This window comes from Anabrus simplex, chromosome 13 (genome assembly GCF_040414725.1).
Source record: "Anabrus simplex isolate iqAnaSimp1 chromosome 13, ASM4041472v1, whole genome shotgun sequence".
Classification (NCBI taxonomy): Eukaryota; Metazoa; Arthropoda; class Insecta; order Orthoptera; family Tettigoniidae; genus Anabrus; species Anabrus simplex.
This window is the reverse complement of record NC_090277.1, coordinates 94,557,774-94,572,827: the sequence shown is the minus strand read 5'-3', so window position 1 is coordinate 94,572,827 and position 15,054 is coordinate 94,557,774. Positions and strand designations below refer to the sequence as shown.

Genomic DNA, 15,054 nt, shown 5'->3' with positions numbered 1-15,054 from the left:
AATCAGGCATTACACTACTGTGGTGAGGCCGTCAGTACTATACGCCTCAGAATGCCTAAACATGGTAAGAAAAGGGCTGAAGGAAAGGAAGATCCCGAGAAAAACCATGGGCCCTATTAAAGAAGAAGGCAAGTACAGAATCAGTCACAACAACGAACTGTACCAACAATTGGAGAGCATTACAACATCTATGCGGAAGAGGAGATTGAACGTCTATGGTCATGTCATGAGAATGGACAATTAGAGGCTCACCTCCAGAATCTTCCACACCATCTCTAGAGGGAAAGCGACTAATGCCAAGTGGACAAGACTTGTCAGAAAAGACCTTCAAGAATTGGACATTGCTCCCAGTGAGATCTATGACAGGAATAGGCACAGAACGTTGATCAGAACATCAGACTCTCTCCAGTCACTAACAGAAAAAACAGTACGTCCGGGAGGAGGTGCGAAATGGACTCAGGAGCGAAAAGACATTCACACTGCAAGAATGAAGGAGTACTGGTCAAAGAAGAAACCTGCTAGAGATAAGAACCACGTGGTCCATAGCAGGCCCAAATGGAACTAAAATAAATAAATAACCGACATGTCCGTAATTTGGGCGCCAGAGTTGTAATAACATGTAATGTTTTACGAATGATCTCAAAGAACTTGTTAGTTTAGATTTATTACATATTATTTTTTTAATTATCTCTCAGCATTCCTGGTAGGAAGACGAAAAACAGAAAGGACCCCGTGAAATTAGTATACACGATTATAAACGCCATAATCGATTACCGCTGAATTTCCTATCACTGAGGGAAACTTTAATTTTCTACGCACCTTCGAATATAATGATTAAAATGCGTGAAAGGAATTAATAATTGTCACGGTGAATTAAGCACTCTTCGTTCAACGCCGTCTCTCCAGCATCCACTTGGTTTCAGCTTGTCGTGACCTGTTCGGATGAGAATGTTTCCTTTTATATTTCCTAAATATATTCTTGACATATGCTCTCACGGCACGGAATATTAAATGTCTTCAGAACTTATTCTGTCTAAAACGGGGACAAACGTTTTCTCTACCGTCTACCAGAAACCAAACCAAACACCATGGAGCAATAGCACCGGAGGGCCACGGCCTACCAACTGGAGTTGCCAGTTTCTACGTTTTTCCCGTATTCTTCCGGTTTTTTAAACTGTTAATTTAGCCTTACGCCCCCCCCCCCTCGCCGTACAACACTTTTTTCCTTTTTTAATATTTGGCGCTGTCTTATATTAGTAGAACCCATTACAATTCTTCCCCTTAATATAACAGTCCGGATCCATGGCTAAATGGTTAGAGTCCTGGCCTATGGTCACAGGGATCCCGGGTTCGATTCCCAGTAGGGTCGGAAATTTTAACCATCATTGGTTAATTTCGCTGGCCCGGGGGCAGGGTGTATGTGTTGTCTTCATCATCATTTCATCCTCATCACGATGTGCAGGTCGCCTACGGGTGTCAAATCGAAAGAACTGTACCTGGCGAGCCGAACTTGTCCTCGGACACTCCCGGCATTAAAAGCCATACGCCATTTCATTTCCCTTAATATAACAAAAATACACATTGTTTTGATTGTATGACGCTGTTGATGGTGATTCGTCCGTCGGATGGAGACGTTAAGCCTTGAGCAGACCCCTTGGTGCTGTTCGACAGGAGTAGGCTATGTGCCGGCACCGGGTTTCACCCTCTCCCTACTATCATATATCACGTCATTCATTTCATCTCAATAACTCCTCTCATGAGGTTACGTCAGGAAGGGCATCCGGTCATAAAAAACCCACCACGACAGATTCATCTCACCTCATACCCGAACCCGTAGAGAAACGGGACAAGGGTTGGACGAACAAACAAACACACATTGTTTTGATTATTATCTTTGTTATTTTTGACTCAGTTATACAAGTTTGGATTGCGGCACTAAGTTAATGTCGTGTATATCCGCAAATTCAAAAACAGCTGTAAAACTTTATTGTGGCAAAACGAAGGCAGAAAAAGCATATTAGCATCTAAAAGTATCAGTGATTTTGTTGATATCCTAAAATCCCCTGAAATTGTCAATTGGACTGATGTTAGGAACAGGTTATCACCCAAATTCATAAAATCAGAGCAATAGGGCAATTGCCCGGATGCTACCTAACTTAAGGCCACGGCCGCTTCCTTCCCTCTTCCTTGTCTATCCCTTCCGATCTTCGCATCCCCCACAAGACCCCTGTTCAGCATAACAGGTGAGGCAGCCTGGGCGAGGTACTGCTCCTCCTTCCCAGTTGTATCCCCCGACCCAAAGTCTCACGCTCCAGAACACTACCCTTGAGGTGGGATCCCTCGCTGAGTCCCGGGGAAGAAGCAACCCTGAACGGGAATCTGATTTTATAATAATAATAATAATAATAATAATAATAATAATAATAATAATAATAATAATAATAATAATAATAATAATAATAATAATAATAATAACATAGTAAAGGATTAGGTGATAAAGCAGGAACAGGGTTTGTATACATTTATTTTTTAAAATAATTCCTTTGCGGCTAAAATGAATAAAAAAGTACTTCTTTTCACCATGAAGTGTCTCCTAATCACCGCCACTGCTATGAGTTGTTTCTACCTCGCACGAATTGCTCTATGATGTGGTGGTGGCACAAGCCTCCTTAATATCCATCCTCCGTTGTGCAGCCTTCGAAGATCCTGGCGGAGCGACGTGGTAGTAGCAATGGACCTACCACATGTTAGAAGCAACAAATACCGGTCTTACCTGCGAGCTTTTCGTGGGGACGGACTGTCCATTGTCAATCAGCAACTGTCTGTGTCTCTCTGAACTTTTTCCAAACTCCGGACACATTCTGAGTCGCTTGTCACCATCCTTCTTGCAGCAGGGTCACAATTCGAATGTGCTCAGTAGCAGAAATGGTACACTTGGCATGTTTACCGCAGCTCTCCATCCGTGATGTCTATTCACGACCGGCGTCACAAGCGATATTGTTAAACTGCTCGACACGACAGATGCCTATGATAGTACATAAGGAGAAGATGAATATTGGTATGTTGGGATTAGGTACTGTGCTGATGACATCAACAAGTCTACAGACTTTCACAATATTCCAACACATTTAGGACCCTCAAGATGGGTTTATCAGAGAGTACACAGATAAACTCTTATTCTCCACTCAATTCAGTGTAATATTTTCAATATCTGAGGTCCAATGACTCATGAGCGTAGTGTGTGAACTTTAGTTCACTGATGAACAAGGTCAAGGTTATAATACATATTCTAGTGAATGTATCCGCCTCTGTGGTTAGTGTGATTAGCTGCCACCCCGGGTTCGATTCCCGGCTCTGTCACGAAATTTGATAAGTGGTACGAGGGCTGCAACGGGGTCCACTCCGCCTCGGGAGGTCAACTGAGCAGAGGCGGGTTCGATTCCCACCTCAGCCATCCTGGAAGTGACTTTCCGTGGTTTCCCACTTCTCCTCCAGGCAAATGCCGGGGTGGTACCTAATTCAAGGCCACGGCAGCTTCCTTCCCTCTTCCTTGTCTATCCCTTCCAATCTTCCCATCTTCCCATCCCCCCGCAAGGCCCCTGTTCAACATAGCAGGTCATCCTCCCCAGTTGTATCCCCCGACACAGAGTCTGAAGCTCCAGGTCACTGCCTTTGAGGCGGCAGAGGTGGGATCCCTCGCCGAGTCCGAGGGAAAAGTCCGAGGATAACCGGACCTTTGAAAACGAAAAAACATAATTTGAGGCGTCAGTCAAGGACATAGCATAACACGGTGATTCAGTACCTATAGGGCTTAGTTTCTCTCTTCCTTTCATTTTTTTTACAGTCTTCTTGACGTCACACCAACACATATAGGTGTCCGCCTTCATAGCCAGGAATTTTAACCGTAATTGGTTAATTTCACTGCCCCAGGGGCTGGGTGTATCATCATCACGACGGGGCGACCTGTATCTGGCGAGCCGAACTTGTCCTCGGACACTCCCGGCACTAAAAGCCATACGCCATTCCATTACTTCTCGATGAATAAATATCGCGGTGAACATAACACGCGATCTACCCCTCTCTTACACTTTCACGCACTCCCCGGTCATTGTTAATATGCAGAGAGCCATACTTACTAACCCCATGGGAGTAAGTACCGGTTCCATGGGAAGAACTTCCCACCGGCATAGCGCAGGTGGGCAATGAGATGCACAGTTATCAATTTGTAAAAGCCTCCAGCTCCCACACTCGAGAGAAAGTCTGATACTACACTTTCGCCTATCTTCCTGCGTACGCTAAGTAGGAGAGGAAACCGTCCTCCAAACTCATTCATTAAACTCTTCACTTCTGCAAGTTGTTTATCGTTGTAGTGCGCCAAATTCTCAACCCGCGGCAAACTGATTTTGCTTTGAGAGAGAACTGTCGGGAAACTAAACCACGTTACTTTGCTGGGATGTGTATTTAAATCCAAGGGCAAAATTAAATGAAATCTATAAAGAACCTTACTTCTACGGCATACATGCATCTTCATTATAGACAGGTGTTTGCAAGCCTCTGTGAAATTACCAACTCCTTCGCAATCCTCTATTTGTGACTAGTCCTGGCTCAGTCCGGTGGTATTTGAAGGTGCTCAAATACGTCAGACTCGTGTCGGTAGATTTACTGGCACGTACAATAATTCCTGCGGGACAAAATTCCGGCATCTCGGCGTCTCCGAAAAGTAGTTTGTGGGACGTAAAGCAAATAACATTATTATTATTATTATTATTATTATTATTATTATTATTATTATTATTATTATTATTATTGATAATGATGATGACGCTTGTTAGAAAATGAGTCCAACCATCGAATTGATAGCGTACAGACGCATTGACTGAGTGAGGCTGTTACGAATGCAGGCGCCTAGCGGGTCAATCATATCTCACAAAGGGAGGTCACGATGTCCGCATAACCGACTTTGTTCAGACTTTGTAGGTTGGTAGTACAACATCACAAAAACACGCCGGAAAAGTAGTAGCGCGCAACTCTCGAACATTTCCGAAAAAAAGCTATGTCGAGAAAAGTTACGACAGCTTTAGCATGCCAGGTACGATGTAACGGTTGTGTGGGATGTAACCAGACATGCTCATCATTAGTTCGATCGGCATGGAGATCTCACATGTTGAATTATGTCCGAATGAAAGTGTTTTTGAATGTGAAGCTACGCAAATTGCAAACGAGTTCCCGGGAGAGCAAGCAATAAATAAACAGTTGAAAAGGGCCATGGCTTACATCGAGGGCCTTCTTTATATAAATCGCTTACTGAATTCCGGCGACTCTGTAGAGATTACAGAAGAGGCCGAATTACTGGGAAGGAAAATGTGTAAATCACGCACTCACTGGTATCTCCGACACCACACCAACACATGGACAATGGAGAATAGCATCAAATAAAACTGTTTATAAGGAAATTCAACCAGTATTGAGCACAATTAGGAAAAATCCTATATCCTTCTTTGGACATCTTATCAGAACATCTGACACCAGAATCAGCAGAAGAATAATTGAAAAATTACGGAATAGCAAGACCAAGATTAAATGGATCACAGAAATTAAGGAGGATATTTTTTTAAAAATTTAGAAATGCATTTATTTCTGCTTCCTCCATTCGGAGGCTGCCAAAAAGACAAAGGTTACATAAAAATTTTGATTAGTAATTGCAAGGGCCGTTTAAAATGTGTCTATAAATAGGTATACTACAGTAAAGCCTAAATAATAAAAATTGTATCAGTCAATAGTTATGAAATCAATGATAAATTCCTCATAGGACAAAGATATAGCTAGGAGTATAAATGATTTTTTACTATTGCTAACGATCCTTTCAGGGCTGCTAACCCAATGTCCTTAATGAATTGGTTATGCAAATTAAATTTCTTGCAAAAGTTGTGAAATGTGTGAGTAATGGTGCCTCTTGCTCCTATCATCAATCCTAAAACATCTATGGAGTCCAGATGATATTTCTCGGCATAGTATGGAATTGTGGGTTCATATATTTCACATTTCTTCTTGTGTACATCATGTGGTTGAGTGGATGATGCTTCGGTTCTAATTGTGGGGTCTATTATGAACCCTTTACTTGAGCCCGGTGATATAGCTATCATGTTAATCCGCCGGTTTGACCCTGTCTGAGACAATCCATGTACCTCCTCGTGCACTGTATAGTGCTTTTCTCTCAGGGCTTCAGCAATCATAGATCTTATTCGATGATGTGAATTCTTCAGGGCGTCACTAAATGAACAGGAACCCAAGACGTGACCAAGTGTTTCAATCTCACTGTGGCAACGCCGACAGTGGTTATTGTCTTGGGACCTGCCAGGTAATGCACGAACTGGAACTAAATTTGCTGTCAGTTTTATGGCATTTCTCCAGTCGCTGCTGGTTAAACCTTCGGGCTTTCTTACCCACTGATTTGCTGGAGTGTATTCCTTATACAGTATAACACCCTTACCTTAATAGACGATCTCAAAAACAAAACAGAAGAAATTAAAGATACGTCAAGAGACATACACCAGGCTACAGACCTAGATCAATAAAAGGTCTAATGGGAGGGTATTTTCAACAGAACAAATGAAGGCGGCATCTTTCAGAATGAAAGAATATCGGGCTGATAGGAAATCAAGAAATCCTTTGTATAATTGACTGGAGTAAGCTGGATAAGGGGAAAAGAAGAAAGATGAATCCCTTGAAAGGAACAGTAACCTGAGTCTCTGTTTACTATCAGTAACACTCCCCACCCCACTCCGCAGCTAGGTGCTGCACGTGATGACTCAGGTAATCTTGGGCAAATCCAGTATCTTCAGGTATGCCAAAGATAAGCACAGCCTGCAGACTGAGGAATGTTCCATCACTGTGAGTCATTACGCAGAGATTTGGTTACCTAGGATAAACTACATTTTAAAAAATCCCACTGGCTGAGTTGGCCCTGCGCGCAGCTGTAAGCTTCCGTCTGGGAGATAGTGGGTTCGAGCCCCACTGTCGGCAGCCCTGAAGATCGTTTCCCATTTTCACACCAGGCAATTGCTGTGGCAGTACTTTAATTAAGTCCACGGCCGCTTCTTCCCACTCCCAGCCCTTTCCTGTCCCATCGTCGCTATAACACCTATTTGTGTCGGTGCGACCCAAAGAACATTGCAAAAAAATCAATTAAACATTTTCTCCGCTACACATCATGGATGTTTTTTGGGGGGGATGGGGATGGAGGTGCTTAGAAGAGGAGAGAGCAAGTTGATATCCACAATTCTTTGCTTTCTATTCCGTGTAGCTGTGAGAATGTACGAGTGTCTGTAACAGAGCATAAGAGTGTAGAGGTCCAATGCAATATTTTAATAATAATAATAATAATAATAATAATAATAATAATAATAATAATAATAATAATAATAATAATAATGTTATTTGCTTTACGTCCCACTAACTACTTTTACGGTCTTCGGAGACGCCGAGGTGCCGGAATTTAGTCCAGCAGGAGTTCTTTTACGTGCCAGTAAATCTACCGACACGAGGCTGTCGTATTTGAGCACCTTCAAATACCACCGGACTGAGCCAGGATCGAACCTGTCAAGTTGGGATTAGAAGGCCAGCGCCTTAACCGTCTGAGCCACTCAGTCCGGCTTACTCTCTGATTAATGTTATTTAGAGGATGGTTGCCTAATTGTACTTCCTCTTAAAACTATAATCACCACCACCATGCTGGTTGTGTTTTAAGTTTTATCATCATCATCATCATCATCATCATCTGTTTACCCTCCAGGTTCGGTTTTTCCCTCGGACTTAGCGAGGGATCCCACCTCTACCGCCTCAAGGGCAGTGTCCTGGAGCTTCAGACTCTTGGTCGGGGGATACAACTGGGGAGTATGACCAGTACCTCGCCCAGGCGGCCTCACCTGCTATGCTGAACAGGGGCCTTGTGGAGGGATGGGAAGATTGGAAGGGATAGGCAAGGAAGAGGGAAGGAAGCGGCCGTGGCCTTAAGTTAGGTACCATCCCGGCATTCGCCTGGAGGAGAAGTGGGAAACCACGGAAAACCACTTCCAGGATGGCTGAGGTGGGAATCGAACCCACCTCTACTCAGTTGACCTCCCGAGGCTGAGTGGACCCCGTTCCAGCCCTCGTACCACTTTTCAAATTTCGTGGCAGAGCCGGGAATCGAACCCGGACCTCCGGGGGTGGCAGCTAATCACGCTAACCATTTAAGTTTTATAATTTTATTAAAAGTTTGTTTTGTCAGTCTGCCCTTATTCATTCTGTTCAAATGTCCGAAAAACGACATTCTTTTTTTTTACGCATGGTGTGTACGGTAGTGTATTCTCCATATGTTCGTAGACTTCTTTATTACATCGTGGTCTGTTGTATTCTTCTGTTGTCCTTGGGCCAAGTCTGTTTCTAGGGGCTGCCTGGCCGAGGCGGTAAAGGCGTGCTCGGTTCGCCCGGAAGGACGTGGGTTCGAATCCCCGTCAGGAAGTCGTAAAATGCACATGGCCCTGAGGTTCACTCAGCCTACACCAAAAATGAGTACCAGGCCGGGCGTAGAGTTAACCTCTCTACCCCATCAAGTGCCGAGGTTACGGATAATGGAAGCCTTTACCTTCCCCCCCCCCCATGGGCCTTCATGGCCTGTACGGAGATGACTTTGCTTTGCAAGTATGTTTCTATTCTTCTTATTCCTCTTCTTGCGTTAGGGCTTACTAGGGATCATGTTCCAATTTCAATTCTTCACACTTTGTTGTTGTTCCTTCCTTTCCTTTCACTGTTTTCTTTCTTCAGACCACCTTGTGTCGGTTTTCTTTGCCTCCCTCCCTTGAAATCCTTCCAGCTTTAAAACTTTCTTCCTGAAAAATTCTCTTTCCATTACTTTTTCTCTGATGTTGTTTCTTTCCAAGTCTTTTTTGATCTCTTGAATCCAGGTGGTTGTTGAGTTTTTCTTCCAAAGATACGTGAAGACCCGTGGTAGTCCCATGGGGTTTGCCTCTATAGCAGATTTTTCGAAACCATTTTCTTGGATTGTTTCCCCCAAATATTTGAATTGCTTTACCCTTTCGATTGAACCAAAATCTGTTCCTAGGAATTTTGGAGCATTTTTTGTATTCGTCATGAATTTTGTTTTCTCTACCGAAATTCTTAAGCCTGCCATGTTGGCTGTCTCTTCCATAAGATTTACTTGTATTGCTGCATTAGTCAGGCTTTCAGAGAATATGGCAAAATCATCTGCAGATGCTAGGCAATTTATTGCAACACCTTTGTTCTTTCTCCCCAGCATAAGTGGTAATATATTATGGTGTTTCAGTTTTTCTTTCCAAATTCTCACAACTAGTTACAAAATACAGTTGGCGTCGCCATAAGACCTATCTGTGTCGGTGCGGCGTAAAGCCCCTAGAAAAAAAAAATACAGTTGATAAGGAGTGGAGATAAGCTATCACCTAGCCGTACCCCTGTTTTTATTTTAAAAGGTCGTGATATCTCACCTATACAATTCTTATTGTTAATTATTATTATTTTAATTAGTTTTCAATATGGTAAATATTTGTAAGTTTTTTTTTCCGTTGAACCACATCACATCTGGTCTGATTAACGATCAGCTTGTTACGATTTGCTGCCTTCAGTGGTTATGGAAACTAAATCCAAGGCCTTCTTGAACATCCTGTGAAAACTAGACTGGCTAAGCACGAAGGTGGCCGTGATGTGATTCATTATCCACACAAATGTGGAGATTCCGTGGCTACGATCAGAAGTTTGCAAGTTTGCTTGCTTTAAAGTCCGATGTTATATTTATTGGCGGTCAAGGATTTTTACGTCACGAGACCTCAGCCGACAACGTAAGGAGAGGGGTATGTTTTGGTCCACCTGCGTGCCATCGAAAGGGAAGACCTCCCCTCCCCTTTCCACAGCTCCTCCCGAGGCAGTGTAGGTCAGAGCAGCCTAGCATTCAACTCGTTGTGTTTAGTCTTGTCTTGGCGGGCCAGTGTTGTACAGGTAGTGCGGTGTGTGTGTTTGTGTGTGTGTACGCGCGCACGGTGTGCCGGCAGATGTTTTCGAACGCGTGTTATTTAGTGAACCATGGCATCCCATAAAGATCTACAATTCGAGTGGTCCATGCTGGAAGATGAAAGCACGACATGGAATGAAGCTGGTGAGTTTAAACTCCTTATTTAAAAATCAGCAACAGGTGTTCGACAAACATTGGCAAGGTAAACAGCCTTGTGATTCTAAAGGGGCAACCTAGGACCAGTTGCTTGTTTTTACTGACAGAAAAAAATCCATGAAATCTCCGCTAACATTTTGGCGCCGGGCTGAGTGGCTCAGACGATTGAGGCGCTGGTCTTCTGACCCCGCCTTGGCAGGTTCGATCCTGGCTCAGTCCGGCGGTATTTGAAGGTGCTCATATACGTCAGCCTTGTGTCGGTAGATTTACTGGCACGTTAAGGAACTCCTGCGGGACTAAATTCCGATACCTCGGCGTCTCGAAAGACCGAAAAAGTAGTTAGTAGGACGTAAAGCAAATAGCATTAAAAGAAATTAACATTTTGGCGGTTGGCGCTGGAAATTGTTTTAGTTAAACTTGTTGAAGTATGTAACTGTTCACTTTGACTTACAAGCTTTAAATGTTTAGAAAAGAACTGGAACTCGTAGTAAACTGCCCTGTTGAGATTTATTTTTGTTATTTGATTGGTCAACTCAAGGTCAGCCGTTAGGTAGGAGAATTTCCAACGTCTACGTCTCTTAGAATACTGTAAACATAGAATATTCGACAACTAATATCTCATGAACTACATATTTTTAATAGTTTCCCGCTTTAAATAGGCAGTAAATACCCATAGAATATTTTAAAATCTCTATTTAATGAAGGAAAACATTACAATTTGCACGAATTTTCAAAAGGTTACATATGGTTTTAGAACACTGTTTCGTCATTTTTGGGAAGGAAGCAAATTTTTATTTTAGTACCTATTGGCTTTAAAAAGGAGTGAATTTCATTTTTTTTTTCTGAGCCCAACTAGACAGGTTCCATCCTGGCTTTGTACGGTGGTATTTGAAGGTGGTCAAATACGTCAGCCTCGTGTAGTTAGATTTACTGACACGTAAAAGAACTGTGGGACAAAATTCCGGCACATCGTCCTCTCCGTAAATCGTATAAGTAGTTTATGGGAAGTGAAAAAAAAAAACTATCACTCATAATGCTGTATGTAGAATTTTTTTTCTTCAGAATATTTTATACACTTGTCCAATTGTTAAGAAACTATTGGGTTAAATATCTTAGAGTTTTATTAATATGTTTATCAATTCTTGATATTTTCTGTTTAATAGAATCGATTCTTGTACTCCTTCGCAGCAAACTGACTCGCTTTCAGCAGGACATTCCCATCGTATTGGAGAGAGACTGCTTCTTTACCATGGGAATTATTGACTATTACTGTATTAATTATCCAGAAATGTACGGTGTATTTTCAGGATGATTTGTGATTTCGTGGGTTAGTATGATTTGTTTCACTAAGCACGTACGTCATGCCTTTCAAATGCCGTACAGGTAGATGTTTCGTAAGTCGAAATGCTGATCATTTAGTCTCTTCGGTTATGAACGTTGGTGAAGTTCGAAAGACATGCAGTATAATTTTTGGTACCAGCATTCGTCCAGTAAGAATAGGGTAGTAATATACTTTTTTTTGGGATCTGGAAATTTCGGTTTTAATGTACGTTAGTGTTGAGCATGCCTATTTGTAAGGGTTAATTCAAATGGATGTTAGATTCGGAAACGATGGTTTAGGACCAACAGGAGTGCAAATATTTTTACCTGCGTTTTCTCTGTCTTTGCCGGCCCCGTGGTGTAGGGGTAGCGTGCCTGCCTCTTACCCGGAGGCCTCGGGTTCGATTCCCGGTCAGGCCAGGGATTTTTACCTGGATCTGAGGGCTGGTTCGAGGTTCACTCAGCCTACGTGATTAGAATTGAAGAGCTATTTGACGGTGAGATGGCGGCCCCGGTCTAGAAAGCCAAGAATAACTGCCGAGAGAATTCGTCGTGCTGACCACACGACACCTCGTAATCTGCACGCCTTCGGGCTGAGCAGCGGTCGCTTGGTAGGCCAAGGCCCTTCAAGGGCTGTAGTGCCATGGGGTTTGGTTTGGTTTTTTCTCTGTCTTTATTTTGATCGGATGGATTGTGAAGAATTTTGTAAAGATAATCCGCTAGTTTTCACGTGGTTTCTCAACTTGATTGTGCTGCAGTCCACCAGTTAGGCTTACTGTAGGGCCTATACAGGGTTATTCACCAGAGTTGTTACGCTGAAATACCATCTAAGCCACTGAAGATATCGGTATTCTGTTTTCATATTCGTGTATGATACCCAGGGGCTTATAAAATAATGTGGTACGTATTCCCATGGGGTGATTAGTATCAGAGATATTGATAGTAACGCCATATTTTTAAATGGAACGGCACAAATTCATACAGCTGGCCTGAAAGTCCAACTGCGTACAAGTTCAAATATGTAAGTATTTTCAAAATCGTACATTTACTTTTTGAGATATCAATAATCAATTAATCAATCACTACTGATCTGCATTTAGGAACTGGAGTACTTTCGGATGTAGGGATGTTTTGTCGTCTCTTATGTAACAAAACATCATGGCATCATTGATATGTGTTAGATTGACTTTGAAGTTAAATAGGTGATAAAGAAAATGTACTACTGAACATAAAAATAATGCATACAAATTCATGAGAACCCTAACGATCTCATGAGGTCCAAACGCACGAGAGGGTTAAGTGTCTATTTACTAGGGCATATCATTCGTTCGGCAATTAAGGGTTATTGAAACATAAGACTTTCTTCTTCTTCGCGAATGATTGCTATTACTAAACCGGTTGTTAAGAGCCGCAAATGATTATTGGGACAGTTGTTTAGTAACGAACACATTTTACTTTGTGTAAGGAATATTTCGTATTATAAATATTACAGTACAACTTATATGTGCGGAATCAAATGTCGACTGAATATTTTGGGTTGGTTGCGCGGTATGAGTCGGTTGCCTTTGAGCTGGCGATCAGAATATTCTGGGTTCACATTCATAGTCATCTGCTCTGACGCTTATTTTCCTTAGTGTTGGTGATAGTTTTGAGAGAAAGTAAAATTGGTCAACCTCCTTTCCTTCAAAACACTAATCATTCTAAAAATGGGGGTATCAGCAAAAATTAAAGGGGGGCATGAATTCGATGAAGGCTTTGAAATCCTAATACAGTCCGTCGGAAAATAACAAGGGTTGACCAACAGAGGCGGGATAGGAAAGATTAAAGCGAATGTCCCGAAACAAGTTAAGTGTATGTAATCCCAGTCTCAGCTAGGAGATCCCGTGGTCGCGAACCCATATTTCCAGGTTTTCTTTCTAGTGGCTTTACGTCGCACCGACATAGAGGGGTCTTATGGCGACGATGGGATAGGAAAGGGCTAGCAGGGGGAAGGAAGTGGCCGTGGCCTTAAGGTACAACCCCAGCATTTGCCTGGTGTGAAAATGTGAAACCACGGAAATACATTTTCAGGGCTGTTGACAGTGGGATTCGAACCCACTATCTCCCGGATGCAAGCTCACAGCTGCGCGCCTCTAACTGCATAGCCAACCCGTCCGGTATATTTCCACGTTTAAAGTCCCCTTTTAGTCCCCTCATACGACTGGCAGGGGATACCGTGGACGTTTTCCACCGCCCCTACAGGAGAGAAGAAAATCTTCACTAAGACTGTAGGCAGCTTTTGGTGCTATAAATAAATGGGGATGTGAACCGATGATGCAGTAGGATACTATAATAAATAATAATAATAAAATAAGTGTATGGCTTGTATTACCCCCTGCGGGTGGGGCACGCAGACGAAGAATACACCCACAGTATTCCCTGCGTGTCGTAAGAGGCGACTAAACGGGGCGACCAAGGTAAGGTAAGGGTGTATTCTGCCCGAAGGCAGGTCCGAATCTCCGCAGAGGTTTTGCCTGAGCCGGAGTTCACGTACGGTAGGGTGGCCAGTTCCTTTCCGCCCCTCCATACCCTTACCCCCCACCAACAACGCATGGCAACCCATCCGCTTCTTGACCAAGCCCGATGTTGCTTAACTTCGGAGATTTCACGGGATCCGGTGTGTCAACATGGCTACGGCCGTTGGAAAAATAATTGTGATTGAACCATGAGATTACTTATTAGTACCATCACGCGGGGAACACCATGGCTTTTATGGACGTACAAGGAGGGAACACACCCCCTCCTAGACACCCATAATACCTCGTGATTAAGGGATATTATACTGTACTTTGTAATGTATTATGAAAGACAGATAAGAAGGATGAGTCACCAAAAATAGCGCCTGTAAATCCTCCGTCCCCTTTAATTCATAAAATTAATTTGCAGATTAGTTTCCTCCCCTTTTTAAAAAAATTGAACTTAAATACTGAATTTCACAAATTGATATGCCGCAGTTTTCCGTGATGGTGTTGAGCAGAGCCGTTCGATATGGCAACCCTGTTTGTCATAAGAGCAGTACTGTTTTCTTAACATGAAACGAACTAATGTTAGGTACACAGTAGGTTTGTGATTAGCACCAGCAGAGGATGAGTCAGTATAGTTTTTACAGTACCCGTGATTAGTATCACTATATGAGGAACACCACGGACCTAGATTGCCTGTGATTCATTATATGCCACTATATGAGCGATACCATGGGTATGCGCTGCCTCTGATTAGTAGAGCCCGGCACAGATGCGGATATCAGCGAAGTTAGTGTCTTGGCGGATACAAACTGTATGGCAGTACGGATAATTTCGCTAATAATTTCTAAATAATGACGTTTATTGATTCTCTTTCGGGTATACTCTTGTTTTTTGCTTGTGATTAGGCATTGGTATGGGAGACTAGTGATATACGAAGAACCTTGAGACCGTACAGCCGTAAATCTGACGTAAAACTGAATGGCTCATGCCCACAATGAATGGAAGGGAGGAACAAAGTTCAATACGCCGGTAGTTATCGCAGGCCCTAGT

General features: G+C 42.8%; 1 protein-coding gene across 2 annotated transcripts in view; it reads left to right on the top strand.

Annotated features, from left to right (window-relative positions):
* Window positions 1-15,054, top strand: part of Cen (cerebellar degeneration-related protein 2-like) — a 467,429-nt gene that overhangs the window by 42,258 nt on the left and 410,117 nt on the right. The window contains exon 1 of one of the 2 annotated variants that reach the window (XM_067157217.2): window positions 10,005-10,168. The exons of the other annotated variant lie outside the window; for it this stretch is intronic. Coding sequence (XP_067013318.1) covers window positions 10,096-10,168 — 73 coding nt within the window. The 5' untranslated portion in view covers window positions 10,005-10,095. Of the gene's footprint in view, window positions 1-10,004; window positions 10,169-15,054 lie in introns of those variants that run through there. 2 annotated transcript variants of the gene reach the window in all.